Below are 16,364 nucleotides of genomic sequence, written 5' to 3' on the forward strand. Positions count from 1 at the left end.
AATAAATGATCAAGGGAGACCTATATTATAGGTCAAAAAAACGATCTCGAGGGTATTTAATCCATCATTGGATATACAATATAAAAACCCACCCTGAAGACTTTTACTTTTTACTTCATTACTATTTTTATTTAATCCTCGGAGAAACTCTGATGAATTGAAAGATGGTTTTGAGACATTCGCTGATTCACTTAATGCTAAAAAAGATGAACTTCAAGAAGCATGTAATTATTACAAGCGTCTAGATGATTTTCAAGAAGGATTAGATCATATGTAAAAACTAATTGAAGAAAAAGAAAATGAAATTGTAGAAAATAAACCTGAGGATCAACCAGAAGATCCATTAATTGATGATATTACGGAAGAAGCTGCTGGTGAAGCGATGAAAGATTTTGAAGATATTGGTAATGCAGATGCAGAAGAAGAAGTTGATTCAGATGAATTGATCAGCGAGTTGAATGCTGATTAGCTAAGAATCTTCCAGAAAGTGACTGATGTTTGACGGATGATAAAGATGAACCTTTAAAAATTTATATTAGCGGAAAAGGTGAAACAGGTTTCTAATCTACGTTATCAAAACTTGGATTCGAATAATATCGAATCGTCAAATTGCAATTGCCGCTCCTACAGGCCTTCCTGCATTTGGTATTAACGGTATAACGGTGCATAGAATTTTTTCACTGCTGGTTCAGCATGGAGGTACACCAAAGTACATGGCATTATCTGACGGTGCTCTTAAGGTATTATGTGAACAGTTAAGAGACATTGCACTAGACTTCTGTAATACTTCTGATGAATGCAATGGATGGTTTGGTAAAAAACATATCCTATTTTTTGAAGATCTAATGCAACTTATGCCAGTTGCTCAAGATGCAGTTTACATGGATTTATCATCTGATGATATGCAAAAATGTCTTGAATCTATGGGACATTTTAATATTTGGAAACAATTGGTTGAATATGATGAACTTACTATAAATATGCGTCAGCGAAATAATGATGCCTATGGGAAATTTTTGTCTCGGTTGAGGGTTGGATCTATGAGGAAAGAAGGTGTTCAGCTGTTAAGCACTCGGAATATAAATTTAGATATATTCTCTGTTGGTGACAGACTCGATGAACTGTGTAATTATATACAAAAATTGCCTTCCTCTGCTGTATGCTTGTTACCAACTAATGAAATGTGTGATGCAATAAATTCTGCTATGTTAGACAAAATAAAAACACAAGAAATATATAATCTCTGTGCAAATGATACCATCGATTGTGAGCCTATTTATCGGAAAAATGCAGAAAAAGACTTAGCTCACAATAAATATGATGCTAGTCGATCAGTTGGTTTAGCAAAAAATATGACAATTAAAATCGGTGCAAAAATCATGATTAGACGAAATATTGACTACACATTAGGCATGGTCTATAGTGCGCTTGGTACAGTTGTATCTGTTTCAAAGAGTATGGATGGTAAAAACTTCCAATCATTTGTCGTCAAATTAACTAAAGGAGGTCATGATTGTATAGTTGAAAGAATAGATGTGAAATTCCAGTTCGTAATACGTTCACAACTTTCTATTTGTGTTAGTTACGCAATGACAATACATAAATCTCAGGGAGTTATTTTAGAGTGCGCTATTGTTGACGTCGGTGAAAAGTCTTTTGCCAAAGGTATGACTTACGTTGCACTTTCCGAGTTACAACATTAAATAGTTTGCATTTAATAAATTTTGACCCGTCAAAAGCAATAGCAAGTCAGCAAGCAATCAAAGAATATCATCGTTTGCGGGAAATTTATAAACCTGATTTGTAAGAAATTGGAATTTCGAATAGAAGTTTTCCGAAAAACTTTGATACCAAGTGGTGTTTGAAGTCATTTTTGGTTGATATAGAATGTGAAAAAAAATCCAAAGTTATCGACACGCTGTCTAATGTACATGGATTATCTAATGATAATGGTTCATCGATCTATGTAAACTCTGTGATGCAATGTATATTACACTCAGAAGTTATAAATGAGTCATTAAAAAAAGCGTTTAACCATAATAACGAAGATGATCCTGCTAAATTTTTAACAGCACTCTGTACAAAAGATCATGTTCTAACTAAGCATTTAAGCCATAAAGAAAAGTATTTAGAAAAATGTGAATCCTGTTCATACGTAAATGTCTCATTGTCAAACCAGTACATTATGAATCTTTTAATACCAAACGGAAATAACAGTCTCACATTACAAGAACTTATAAATCAATCGTTCTCATTGTGGCACGAAGGAACTGGTATATGTCTAGATTGTTAACTTCAGCGAAAATTTTTAGAAAATTAGAAATGATTAGACAAATGATGTTGTTGTTTTGAAGGTCAACTCTTTGTCAATGAATCAAAATGGTCGATTGCAAAACAATAATTGTTCGATAAAAGGGATACCCACGCATCTAAAATAGAAATATAAAGTTAATTACGCTATATTCACTGATAGCGGTAGATCAGACCAACATTTCATAAATTATATCCGTAATAAAAATCGTTGGATAAAAATTGATGATCAGTTTGTTACCAATGAATCTTGTCCAAGAAATGCAAAAAATTCTTATATTTTATTTTTTAGAACGTACTCAAAAGGGTACAAAACTCACTAAATAAATTTTAAATGACGATTCACGATCTGAACGTATGATATGTTGTTATTTTTTATTTGTGAACGATTAAAAAACCTTACAAAAAGATACGATATCAAACAAAAAACAAAAATAAATTTTTGTACAAAAAGGAGAGTCAAGTTTTCGAAATTAATTTTTATTATGTTTTTCTAAACATACAAAAAAAGAGGATATCAAAAAAATCAAGTACAAATGTACATATTTTTTTACAAATCATTGACCCATATGAATAGTCTTAACTTTTGACAAAATTTTATACTTGACCCCGCCCGGTTCTTCCCAAATAAAATTTCAAGTCTTTTACACAAATGTAGGCTCAATAAAAAGTGAAAGATAGAAGTAATTTGACTGTATCAAATTAATTAATACGCTTATGAAAAATATGTATATAATACTGAACTATCATACTTAGCGAACTACTGGTGATAATATTTCTCTACGTATACTTTGATTTTCTCCATAACTAGTCTGAATCTCACGCAAATTAAACCATACGGAGAAATGTGTAAAAAAAATTTTCTTCAATTGTTCGTGAGCAGCCAAAAAATGACGTCAGTAAAATAATTCGAAAAGTAAATTTTATGTAATATCGTTGAAAACTTTTAAAAAAAGGTAGAATAAACAATTAAACAACAACAATAAACAATAACAATGTTAAATACCGTATTTTAGACTTTCTTTTTTTGCTATCAACTAGCTATTGACTAGCTATTGAGTGGATGTTTCATGTCATTTTATTCTCTCAGTAACTTTCCATAAATTACCAAAACTCAGGTAACAACGAATGATAGCTCGGACATAACCTAAAAAAATTTAACATCATTCTTCGCTATGATTATTGAGGAATGACATCGAATCACGCTATAATAATGTGATAGAAGCATTGTTAATTTTTTCCTTAATTTATGTAGATCATTTTTATATGTTTAGTATAATGTAGAGCCTTTGTAATCCATAATTCTTTTTGCTATTGACTTGCTAATATACTGCTATTGAGTAAGCGCCTATGTCATTAACAAGTCGCTATCAAACTGTTGTTGAGTCGTCCTCTAGGGTGAAATACTTTTTCAAGAAAAGTAAAAATGTATAAAAGCTGAAAAATGTAAATAGGAAAAAATTATTTTATTGAGGCCGGAATGAAAAATAGCTGCCGATATACATATATGATTTCTATACTGGAACACAAAAATCTCGAAAGGATCGAATAAAGCTTAAATAGCTTACTAGTTATATATTTCTAATTAAATTTTTAATTTTTAAATATTTTTTTATTTTTTTTATCATTTTTTTTTGCCATAATTTATAACCATAATATTTTTAGCATTCTAAAACTTTTTGCTACGTGTTATTAATTATCTACAAGTATCAGCGCGTGAGTTTCAAAATGACGATACGTTTCTTCCATCAGAAGGTGTAAAGCTGTGTCTTAAGTTTTACCACATATGTATACATAAAACGCATGCGTGGTTCAGAGAATGGTTTCATCACAATTAATATTATAAAATTATTTTCGTTCTATTTTTTATACAACGTGGCCACTACTGTCTATTACTAATTCATCACTGTAACAACTAAGAAATTCATCTTCTGTAAAACTATTGGCATAATTAGTAGAATCCTCATCATTTATCTCATTGCGGGGTAAGTAAAAATTATTCTTCAATTAAATTATCAAACTGAGTATTAATTGATATACATCAATAGGTGTATGAACAGTATATTTTAAAAATAAAAATCATAATTAGTTAATTAATATTATTATCTTGTTTTTTCTTCATCTATTGTGGGTGCCACTACACATCATATAACACATACGTGTTTCAAAAATAGTTTCGTCACCTGTCGCAATCCAATAAAATTATCTTTCCTCGTTTGATATTTTCTATTCGACGTGGCCAGTGTTGACTCTAACTAATTGATCACTGCAAGGATGAAGAAGTTTAGCTGTATAGCCATTATTGGCATAATTAGTACAATACTTATTGTTTGTCCTATTGGGGTGAGTAAAAACTATCAAACTAATTATTATCTGCTATATCAATACGCGTATAAATATGATATGATTCAAAAATTATTAATTAGATAATATAAAAAACGACATATTTTTCACGTACACAATAATAATTTTATGACATTTATTATTTAAATAAATTGTATATAAAATTCACTTCTTTTTTTCGCTCCAACAATTAATAATAATATTTTTTTTTCTTTTGTTTAAAATAAATTATATAAGTTTATGAAAAAAACATGATTGATACGGATGTTTTTTTATGTCAACTGTTTTCTTAAAAAAGTTATAATTGTAATGATTGAATTTGTTTCAGAACAAGCAGAAATTATTATTGTGGTGTATTACCACAATTATCACCAATAATCACCAGAAATTTATTATCACCAAGAAAAGGGTGCGATAGATTCAAAGTGTTAAATTTAAATAAATTAACTATAATAGTAGGGGGGTTATAAGAGTTCTGGACCACGGAAAACCGCGAGATTGTGGGTGGGATGGGTGGGTGGTATTTAAATAAATTTGGGGTAGAAAGTAAGAGAAGAGAATGAGAGAGGGGAATAAGAGAGGGGAATAAGAGAGGGGAATATGAGTGGGGAGTCTTTTCGAATTTCGGCCATTTTTATTTTTTTTTTTTTTTAAATTTGTGAGAAAAAAAAAAAAGTGTTTCGAAGGAGATTTGAACTCACGGACTTCGGATTTAAAATCGAGCGCGCTATCCCCAAGACCACGGCTCAATCTTATTGGATGTTGGAAGTAGAAGGTGAGTGATACTGGAAAATTCGAAAATTTGTTGTAAATGGAAAAATTTATTTATAATTATTGTTTTTTTATTTATTTATCAATTTTTTTTCTTTTTTTTATTATATAACTAACTGATTTTTAAGTTCTAAGCCAGTTATAAAATGAGCGTTGATTTGTTTGGTCGTTATTTGGTTGGGGCTGCTGATAGATCTAGATCAGGCCCTCCTGGAATTGGCTTTAATTTAGATGAATATAATAATTTCGATATTGGCAACCGGCGAATATGCAATGTTGCAACACCTCAAGATGAGAAGGATGTTGTAACTTTAAAATTATTTAATGAAATGAAAAAAAGTGTTGAATTGAATTATGAAAAATTGGGTGATATAATTGGAATTTTAATGGCTGAAAATGTTAAAATAAAAGAGCAATTGGATGTTTTACAATCTGCCATTAAGACTGCTAAAAAAAATATATAATTTTTTTTCTACTTTTGGTGTAAAATAGAAATAATATTAGAAAAAAAAGTGGGAGTAGTGAGTTAAAGAGGGGAAGAAATTTGTTGAAAATCAAGCCTTGAAAAATATCTTTAGTTAGCTCCAAAGCCTTCAGTGAAAAAGGTATACAATAAATTTGAGTTGAAAAATAAAATAAAATAAAATGTCTGCATTCATCGACTTCCAAGGATTTCAAGAAGAGCAAGGGTTATTTGTGTTGAAAGAACTAGCTATTCAACCATTAAGTTCAAGATTGACTCCAATATCTAAAATATTTAAACCACCTTGTGATAGATCACATTTGAGTGAAACTTATCAAGAAACGGTATCAAAATATGAAATGAATCATCATGGTATGTCGTGGGAACAAGGTTGTGAAGAATATAACGACATTTCACCAATTTTAAATCAATCAATAAATGGAAAATTTGAATATTTATTTGTAAAAGGAGAAGAGAAAAAGAAATGGTTAAAATTTGTTTTACGTGAAATTCAAACAACAATTTTTAATTTGGATGATTTAAATTGTCCAGACATAAAAACTCTGGAAGAACAACATCCAGCTATAAGACACTCAAGGATTCACATTAATTGTTCAACTTACAAATGTTCAGTTGAAAATGTTCAACGTTTTCGATCATGGTATATTAAAACCTTTTCAACCAGACCAAGTTTAAATAAATCGATTATCCATTATTGTGCTGTTGAAAATATAAATGATTTGGCTAAGACAGAAATTAGTTCACTTCCAATCATGGCAATAATAAAATTTGCGCCAAATCAAATAGATCAAATCTGGGATAAATTATCAGAGAAACAACAAATGAATAAAACAATTTTAGGGCTAAGAAAATGTAAGCAGCATCCTTTACAAAATGATTATGAAGATGAAATTGGTCTTTTTTTACAAGTACCAGTAAAAGATTGTGTAAAATGTAAAGAATCAAGTTCGAATGAAAATTGTAATATGTAAAATAAAATATAAATATGAAATAAATTACATAAATAAATAAATTGATAAATAAATAATTTTTTCTTGTTTTTTTTTTTCAAACCCAAAAAAAAAAAAAAATTTCCTGTAAAAATAATTAAATAAAATTTTTTTTCTTTTTGTTATAATTTTCTCAGAAAAAATATAAAGCATTTTCACCGTCAAAGAAATTTAATCTATTTTTCCCAAAATTTGTAATGTTCCAAAAACATGCTGTGAGTTACATACTGCGAATTCACAGTTTGCAAACATTGGGGTTAAATAGAGCATTCAGTCGACAAAGAAAATTTTTCTTTTTCCCAATTTTTAATCTTATTTCCCTGAAAAAATTTATTTCTTCTTTTTGTTACATATTTTTCTTTATTTTACAATGTGGGAAATATTTAACCGAGCAACATCTGGAGCAAAAGCCATGATTTAAACTATAACACAAGTCACATTTCTCATAATATTTTTCACCAACAAATAATCCATTTCTCAGATACTTTTTTTCTATAGGAATTCCTACTCTTTTAAAATTTAAACAATAAGCAAAATGAAAATTATCATATTTTTTCTGGGGGGAGAAGATCTTTGTGTTCCTATAAATGTCCATGTTTTTCTCAACATTATCATCAGTTCCTCAGAGCAGCACCAAGTAACAACTAACTCACCAACAAGAAAAATTAAGCTGTAAGTTTCTTTACTTCATATTTATTATTATTAATAAAAATATATAAACAATTATTTAATTACATATACAACTTAACACACACACATACTAATTTATTTTAATAAAAATTTTTTTTTTGTTTAGAAATTTTTAAAATGGCATTTGCAAAAACTAAACAACTTCAAAAAGCTAAGGAACGTAAAGCAATCAAAGATTTATCAAAAAATGTAGCATATAAAATAACCAAACTGCTCAAGTTTTCTGCGGGAAAATATGGAGCAGCAGCTACGGTTGAAATTGATAATTCATGTTATCTATATCTACCAAAAAGATTCGCTGACCTTTTCGACAAGGATGAGCAAGAATATTCCGAGCTGCAAAACGCTATAAAAGAGGGAAATTTAATCATGACTCTTGATGGTGAAAATAATAGAAATATTAAATTCGACAATTGTATAATAAAAGATAATGATTTTGTTGATGAAATGATGATTGGGGAAATAAATATATAAAACAAAAAATAAACCTTTTTTCTATTTATTTATTACATTAATTTTTTTGTTTACATTATTTATTTTATTTTATTATTTTTCATTCTTAAATTTAAACTTAATTTTTATTATTTTAACTTAATTTATGTACAATGCCACTGATTGGTTTATATTCAATTATATTATCATGTAAAATTAAACAATAAGCTGCAGTTCCTTGTGGAAAATTGTTTTTAGATTCAAATTCTAAACGTACATCTACAGCACCAGCTTTTAAAAGTTCATTTTGTTTACTACAATCAATTACAATTAATGGTGATTGATGGATGAAAGAATTTTTCGTTACACTATTAAGAAAAATACCCCCAATCTGCATCGTTTTCAGTTCATAAAGATGGCGGTTCTGGTATAGTAGGAATTAGTGTGTCGATCAAGAAGTACACACATTATTTGGGACTGAAACAATGTGTGAATTTCCAAAATAATGTGTGAATTTCCAAAATAATGTGTGAAGCTCAAAATATCGATAATACAGGGCCCCAAAAGTAGCGACATCGGGCGGACAAAATTAATAATATTATGAATAGTATATGTGTTTGTATTCACGTGTCTGTGTGTTTACAAGTTATTTTTTTATTTTGTTTTGCTTTGTTGTGTTTGCTAAATGTCTTATATATAAATTATTTAATACTTAATTAATAAAAATAAAAAAGTGTTGATATTTATATTGAATGTCCAATACCCAAAAATTATACTTGAATCCAGTGAATCAAAGAGTGAAAATTGATCAAGATCACAATCAAACATTCAATGAAAATGACATACCAGATGACATTCGTCAACAAGCTGATGCCCTTTTCAGAAATCAAATGAATTATTTTATTTATTTTTAAAAAACCAGCATAATGGTTAAAATTTAAATAATTTCCAGTTTTGTTTTTTGTTTTGCATTATTAATTATAATTTTTTTTTTCATCATTAAAATATTATTTTGTTTTTTTTTTTTTTTTTATGATTTAAAAAAATATGTTTTGACTTGTCAAAACGCAATGTTATTGCCAAAAAAAAAAAAAAACAAAGATAAATAATTTTAATAGATTTATACGAGTTGTTTAGAAGAAAAAGTAATTAATGAAAAATTACTCTGTGCCTTGAGTTTATTATTATGTAATAGAAATTCATTTATTTTTATAAATAAACATAATTTAGTTTGATATAATGAATTTGAATTATTGTTTGAAATTTTTTTTTAGCCCTGTTTGTATTAGATTGATGGTATTAATGCAGTTTTTTTTTTCAACAGTATTAAAATTGTTGTTTTTATTTTTTTTTAAATACTTTTTATTATAATCATATTAATTATTTTTTTTTTTTAATTCTGGGGGGGTTTCACCCCAGACCTTCCGGGGCTCCGCCCTTCGAACCCGCCAGGGCTCCTCGCCCTGGACCTCGCCAGGGCTGCTCGCCCTGGACCTAGCCAGGGGTTGCACCCCTGGACCCGCTTTGGGGCCCCACATATATTGTGATAGTCGTTTATTGCGTGGTATTTTTCTTAATTTTTGTAAAGAAAAATAGCGTATGCACCTCGTGCGAAGTAGGTGATTCCACACTCACATGAAGAGATTTCACTCAGTACAGGAGAGGAGAGCTCGTAGATTCTCAGCTCAGGGGAATCTCAGACTCGCCTGACGGCTCGTCTTCCGATTCCCCTTCGCTGAGAATCCACTCGCTATCCCCTCTCCTGTACTTCGTTCATCTCTCCATGCTCGTGCGTGAACCACCTACTGTTCGCACTCGATACATAATATACTATTTTGATATCAAATCTATTTTAGCTCCATAATAAGACTCAGAAAAATTAGCATACATATCATACAATAATGAAAATTGATTTTTCGAAATGTCAAGATTTAAATTCCCATATGGAAAAATTTGTGAGTTAAGATATAATTTAACATTTGTTATATTACAATGATCAAATCTTGCTGCATCTGCATGCCATACATTTTTTCTATTTGTTTGAAAAGCAAGAATAACATAGCGAGGTTTTTCCAGTTGAGTTGATGTCTTCACCGTCCAAATATGATGATTTGTTGTTGGTAGCAGTGGATACTCATAGAGTTCCCAGGTCCTGAACCCAATAGAAATGACTGGATCTTTTTGTATATATTTCATCATTTCCATTTTATTTCTATTCGATAGTGTTACATATGGCACTAACCATTCAACTTTTGTAATTTTTAAATCAAATTTAACTTCTTCTTGAAAAGTTGCAACATCTCTCACGATTGAATTTAAATCAGAGCGGGATCGTACCAGAATAATTTCATGCTTGGCGTTAACAATGATTTTTTGATAGTCTTCAGCAAAGCCAAAAAACATTTTCAATGGTATACATAAATCAAAATATCCATTTTCATCTGTTAACATCATCTGCTCAAGTCCATTTAACCATCCAGCATTTTCAGTATTCTCTCTCGAATTAATTGATAAATAATTTTTTATTGTTGTTGTAATCCCAACATTTTTGGATTTATCGACTAAAACCCCATTTAACTCATAACGCATTTCTTCAAATAAAAAACCCATTGCATTATTAACTAGTGAAATACCAATTGGTACATCATTATTTTCTTTTTTACATAATTTTCCACTTATATGAATATAGCTTTTACATGGCAAAATGAATAAATCTTGGTTTTGTATTGATATTCTAATTTCATCACTATTCTCAAAGCTTGATGATCCAAATGTTTGATGTGCATGCAGCTCGTAACTGGATATATCATTGTTGAAATGAACTGGTGCGTTGATATCAAGTATATCACCCATTTTGACGTGCAAAACAATTGAGGCAAGTTATATTTACCCAATTGAAGTTCCAAGTCCAGAATTTTTTACTTTTAACCCTAGACTTTTTAGGTATGTTATATTCTGAGTTGTTAATCTCTTCACTGCTCGATTGAGACTGGTTGGTGATGTCCATGATTTGCTGTTTTTATATGAAAATCCTCTCTTTATTGTGCGAGAATTAAACTCAATCCCCATCACTATGATTTAACATGTAGAGTGATTGTAATTGTTTCACCACGAAAATTAACAGCTCGACCTGCTTGATCAACAATTTTCAGTTGTATGTAATCTATTGACTTCACAGTAACTGGTAAATAAATAGGAGAAGTTGGTACTTCTATTATTTTATAACCAGGTGGTACAGCAGGAAAAAAACTGTGTATTGTATGTACTTTTTGGTTGTTGCAATAAGCCCCAGTTGTTATATTACACTCTATACGCAAACTATTAACTTGAATTATATTTACTGGTAGATTTGACTCATGTGTTTTACCAGCTTCCAATAATTTTGATGTAAATCCAAGTAAAGGTCCTAGTGATCTTGGTCCAGTGAAATCAATTATTTTATCGCTTTGGATATATGTATGCAGAGTATTATTGTTGCAGCTTAACTTGATAGAATGTATTTTCAAGCTTTGAATAAGATCATCTATTTCGTAGCTGCCAGTTGGTATTGTAATTGATTTAGAATGACCATTAGCCTCAATAAATTTAATTTGATTATTATGGTTATCAATATTTGGTATTGAATTAAATGTTAAAAAAGAAATAAGTGCTAATGAATAATGTTTTCCTCTTGTTAATTGAATTGGAGGAAAATATTGAGTTTCAAGCACTGATGATGTACCACTTAATGTTAAAGTAAATGTATCGTGCATGTTAAAAGTTCATTAAAGACTGATGTTAAATTATTATATTCAAGTCTTTTATAGTTTTTCAGCAAGGAATGCAAGACATAAATGGCCACAATTAAATGTATTCCAATCTTGATATCGTTTATGATTGAAATTGATGCTACCAACATCAAGGTAACTGACAAGATCTTTTGGTGGTTGCAAATTACCAAAACTATCAAAATATATTGCTAAATTGTTGTTGAATTTTATATGCAACCCAATGTGTTCCAGGATTTTGTTTATCATCTAAATTAACAACTCCTGATTCTCGTGTCCAAGAACCATCTCGAGGCATATCATTTCGCATGAAAACACCACGAAATTTTTTTATTTTTAATTGATTAGCAAATTTGATAATATCACCGTCAGTCAAGGCTCTCTGTGGTAGCATCACATCTAGTTTTTTGGAGTTAAATAGAATCCCATTCCGCTTTTAAATGGTGCTAAATGAAGTCCTTTTCCAATAGCAATTGATTCCATTTGTTTATTATGTCTTACAGTTTCTTGTAATTGATTTTTACTTGATTTTACTGCATTAATTGCCTTAACAACACCTGATGCTCCACCAACTAATCCACCTAATGCTGTTATGGCTGAAAGTATTGGAATTAATAGTGGTAATGCACCACCACTTATACTTTTAGCAACTGGTACCACTCTTGGCATCAAGATAGCAGATTTACCACCAACATTTTTAATAGCTCCTCTTGCTCCTTTTAATGCTGCTTTAATTGCTATTGATGGAACATTGGATCCCTTACTTGCTTCTTTAGCAGCTTGTACAATTTTCATAAATGATACTTTTTTCTTGAGGTTTTTTCTTTTATTTTTCTTGCTCTTCTTGCTTTTTTTCTTTTCACCAGAATTATTTCTATTTTTTACCAGTTTTTTAATTTTTTTTAATTTTCCACCAGTTGTTTTTCGTTTTTTAACACAATTTTTTTTATTTACACAACCCATACCGAATCTTGATTTGATTTTCATTGTTCCAGTTACAAGTGCAGCTGCAGCTCTTTCACCTAGACTTGAATCCTTAGCAAAAATTCGTTTTGAAGCTTCACGCGCTAAAATATCGTCAGCTAGGTTCCTGACTTTAATATCTTTCTGATTTTTCGAATATGCGATATCGTGATTTTTACAAGCTTCGTCTAGAGGATTTATTCCTCGATCTCCTCTTGCCAAACGTTTCTCTAGCTTAGTTCCAGGTCCACAAAAAGAATATCCAGGTAGATGTAACTCGATAGGTAGTTTATTAATAATTTTATTTAATATTCCTTTTCCAAAACGTTTTTTATTTTTCTTATTATTTTTATTATTTGTATGCTCTATCATGGTTGATGATTGACTGATTTTTTCTATATAAAACAGTTGACTTCATACTTCTTTAATTAGTGTTGATCAAGATGGAGTACAAGAAGCAAGCTCTCAAATTACCAGTGATAAACTTTGATATAATTACAGCAAAAAGTGGTGAGGGTTTAATTCAGAAAAGGCATGGAGACTTATTGCCAAATACGATACGTTGTGCTATAATTGGTGGAAGTAATTGTGGTAAAACCAACGCACTTATGAGTTTAATTGTTAATCCAAATGGTTTACGTTTTGCTAATATTTATATTTATAGTAAATCATTATACCAACCAAAATATCGATATTTAGAAAAACTATTGGAACCACTTGAAAATATAAATTATCATAAATTTTCAAGCAATGATCAAGTAATTCCTGTTGAAGAAGCAAAACCAAACTCATTGTTTATATTTGATGATGTTGCAACTGAAAATCAACAGCCAATAAGGGATTATTTTTCAATGGGACGTCATTGTAATGTTGATTCGTTTTATTTGTGTCAATCGTATGCTCGAATTCCAAAGCATTTGATTCGCGATAATATTAATTTCTTAGTTGTATTCCCTTGTGATCAGCTAAATCTCAAACATATTTGGCAGGATCATGCAAATATTGATATGGGCTATAATAAATTTCTTCGGATATGTATCAAGTGTTGGGAAGAGAAATATTGTTTCCTATGTATTGACAAAGATCGCAATATAAATGATGGAAGATATAGAAAAAATTTTGATTGTTTTATAAATATAAATAACGATACAATTTGTTAAAAAAATATTAGTTCATGTTTAAATCCTGTCGAATCAACATGCCTCTCAAGAAGGAAGAAGTGTCAAAGAAGCGAAATTTCTTGAAGAAATAGAAAAAGTTAGAGATGTAATAAAGAAGAAGCATCAATTATTAAAATTAGGGAAAGAAAGCATATCTGAAACTGCTAATGAGTACTTAAAACCAGTCATCGGACCACTTGAGAATATAGCTGCTAAAATAACACCGATAATAAACAATAAAAAAAGCAAAATTAGTAAAGACAACACATATGATTCTGAGAGAGAAGAAGACAGTATCATTTCTGATAGAACGCATTCAAGTAATTCTGGAAATATAAGCACAGAACAAAATCTCAGTTCTGATGAGGAAACAGAGGCTTTCCATGATACTATTGAAGATCTGCAACTGATAGAGCAAAGAGGCTGATGAAACAGGTCTTAAAATGATTTAACAACTCAATATTTAAATAAAATAGATACTTTACAATGGGATAAAGATTATGGGGTTAAAAAAGAAAAACAGTGGAGAATATAAAATTGAAATGCTGAATTACTATTCGAAAACTAATAATATGATGTTGCTGATGAAACGTATGAAATAACCCAAGGACTACTGGAATTATTATTTATGAAATCCCCAGAAAAACCAAAGTCACTCAAATTGATGAAAAGAATTATGCTCAGATTCTTCTCAACACAAATGCACATTTAAGATATCATAATTCTAAAAATACAGTGAAAAATTCAGCATCACAAAAGTATATTACATTCATATTGCCTCACATGAAGAGTACACAACATCATGGTTCTGGTTTACTACCAACAAATATGATAATTCAAAGCAAAAATCAATCTAAAGTTAATTATGTTTATTGGGATAATCCGAATGAGCTTGTTGATCGTTTAAGATTGCTAGTTGCTTCACGAACAGCTGGCAATCCAAGTCACGATAATGAAATCATGTCAATCATTGAAGAACTAAGAGAGGCCAACATTATACATTAACATTAGTTAAAATTCAGTCATCATACTACTCTCAATGAAACATGACTGAATTTAAAAGAGACATAGTGCGAGAGCTTCATGCACCAGCTCGCCGAAATTTTCCAAGACGTAAAGTTGATATTCGAGATAAGGATGAAACTTGGCAAGCTGATCTTGTTGACATGATTGAACACTCATCTGTAAATTCTGGATATAAATATATTTTGACTATTATTGATATTTTTTCAAAGTTCAGTTGGGCTGTTGAACTCAAAAGCAAGACTGGAAGAGAAGTATCAGCTGCAATGGAATCAATATTTAAAAAAGGACGAGTTTGTAAAAATCTACATGTGGATCAAGGAACAGAATTATATAATTCCATTTTCAAGCGATGCTAAAAAAATACAATGTTCATATGTATTCAACTTTCACCCATATGAAAGCATCAATAGTTGAAAGATTTAATAGAACAATTAAAAGTAAATTGTACTTTGAATTCAGTTTACAAGGTACTTATAAATGGGTTAAAATATTACCAAAATTAATTGAACAATATAATAATACAAAACATCGCACAATCAAAATGGCACCAGCAAAAGTTGTTGGTGACAATATAAAAATTTTAAAGCATACTGTATTTAAAAATTTAAATCAATATTATCAGAAAAATAAATTTAAATTAAATGATCATGTTAGAATAAGTAAATATAAACATGTCTTTGAGAAAAATTATAAACCCAATTGGACAACTGAAATATTTAAAATTATAAAAATAAATAACACATCTCCAGTAACATATAAACTTGAAGACTATCAACAGAACCCAATTGAAGGGTGTTTTTATCAACCTGAATTACAAAAAGTAAAACATCCTGACGTCTATTTAATTGAAAAAATTATTAAAAAGAAAGGAAATAAAATATATGAAAAATATCTGGGATTTGATAATTCACACAACCAGTGGGTGGATAAGACAGCTTTGTAGTAAATAAATAAAAACTCAATTCAATAAATAAATTTTTTTATTTCAATCATATTACATTGTTTTATTTATTTAATTTTATTTCTAAGTTCTTTTGCATAACCCCAAGGCAGAGTATAATTTTTACCATCAATAAGTTCTCTCTTATCATCATTCCAACTTAAAGCTATTTTTTCTGTGGTAATTGTATAAACTTGATGTCTTTCAGAGCGAATTAAATTTTGTTTTCTAGATATTTGAACATGATTTTCAACACAATTTTTATAGTCTTCAAAAGTAATCGTTTTCATTGATGATTTTTTTACTCCTTTAGCTTTTTTATGAAGTTTTACATTATTGATACAAGTCTCATCTTCAACTAGAAATGAATATGCTTTCGAACGTAAGCCAACAAATTCCTTCATAATTTTCCCATTGCATTCATCCTTCATAATACCTGGTACTTTTTTATTTTTTTGAGGAATGTTATATCGATTATTTAGAGGGTAA

At 29.6% G+C, this 16,364-nt stretch overlaps 3 protein-coding genes across 3 annotated transcripts; 2 read left to right on the forward strand and 1 right to left on the reverse strand.

Annotated features, from left to right (window-relative positions):
- The first annotated feature begins 713 nt into the window (after positions 1–713).
- Positions 714–1,703, forward strand: LOC122850539. Its single transcript, XM_044149671.1, has one exon. It carries the CDS (start codon positions 714–716, stop codon positions 1,701–1,703), a length of 990 nt encoding a protein of 329 aa, XP_044005606.1.
- A 6,441-nt stretch (positions 1,704–8,144) lies between these two features.
- On the reverse strand, positions 8,145–10,405 carry LOC122849531. Its single transcript, XM_044148248.1, has 2 exons — positions 9,854–10,405; positions 8,145–8,378 (listed from the first exon to the last, which is right to left on the reverse strand). The coding sequence occupies exons 1-2, from the start codon at positions 10,222–10,224 to the stop codon at positions 8,174–8,176; spliced, it is 576 nt and encodes a 191-aa protein (XP_044004183.1). The 5' UTR covers positions 10,225–10,405; the 3' UTR covers positions 8,145–8,173.
- Positions 10,406–13,187: 2,782 nt separating this feature from the next.
- On the forward strand, positions 13,188–15,291 carry LOC122850540. Its single transcript, XM_044149672.1, has 3 exons — positions 13,188–13,340; positions 13,414–13,434; positions 14,954–15,291. Exons 1-3 carry the CDS (start codon positions 13,193–13,195, stop codon positions 15,289–15,291), a joined length of 507 nt encoding a protein of 168 aa, XP_044005607.1. The 5' UTR covers positions 13,188–13,192.
- Positions 15,292–16,364: the final 1,073 nt, after the last annotated feature.

This window comes from Aphidius gifuensis, linkage group LG2, assembly GCF_014905175.1.
Source record: "Aphidius gifuensis isolate YNYX2018 linkage group LG2, ASM1490517v1, whole genome shotgun sequence".
NCBI lineage: Eukaryota > Metazoa > Arthropoda > Insecta > Hymenoptera > Braconidae > Aphidius > Aphidius gifuensis.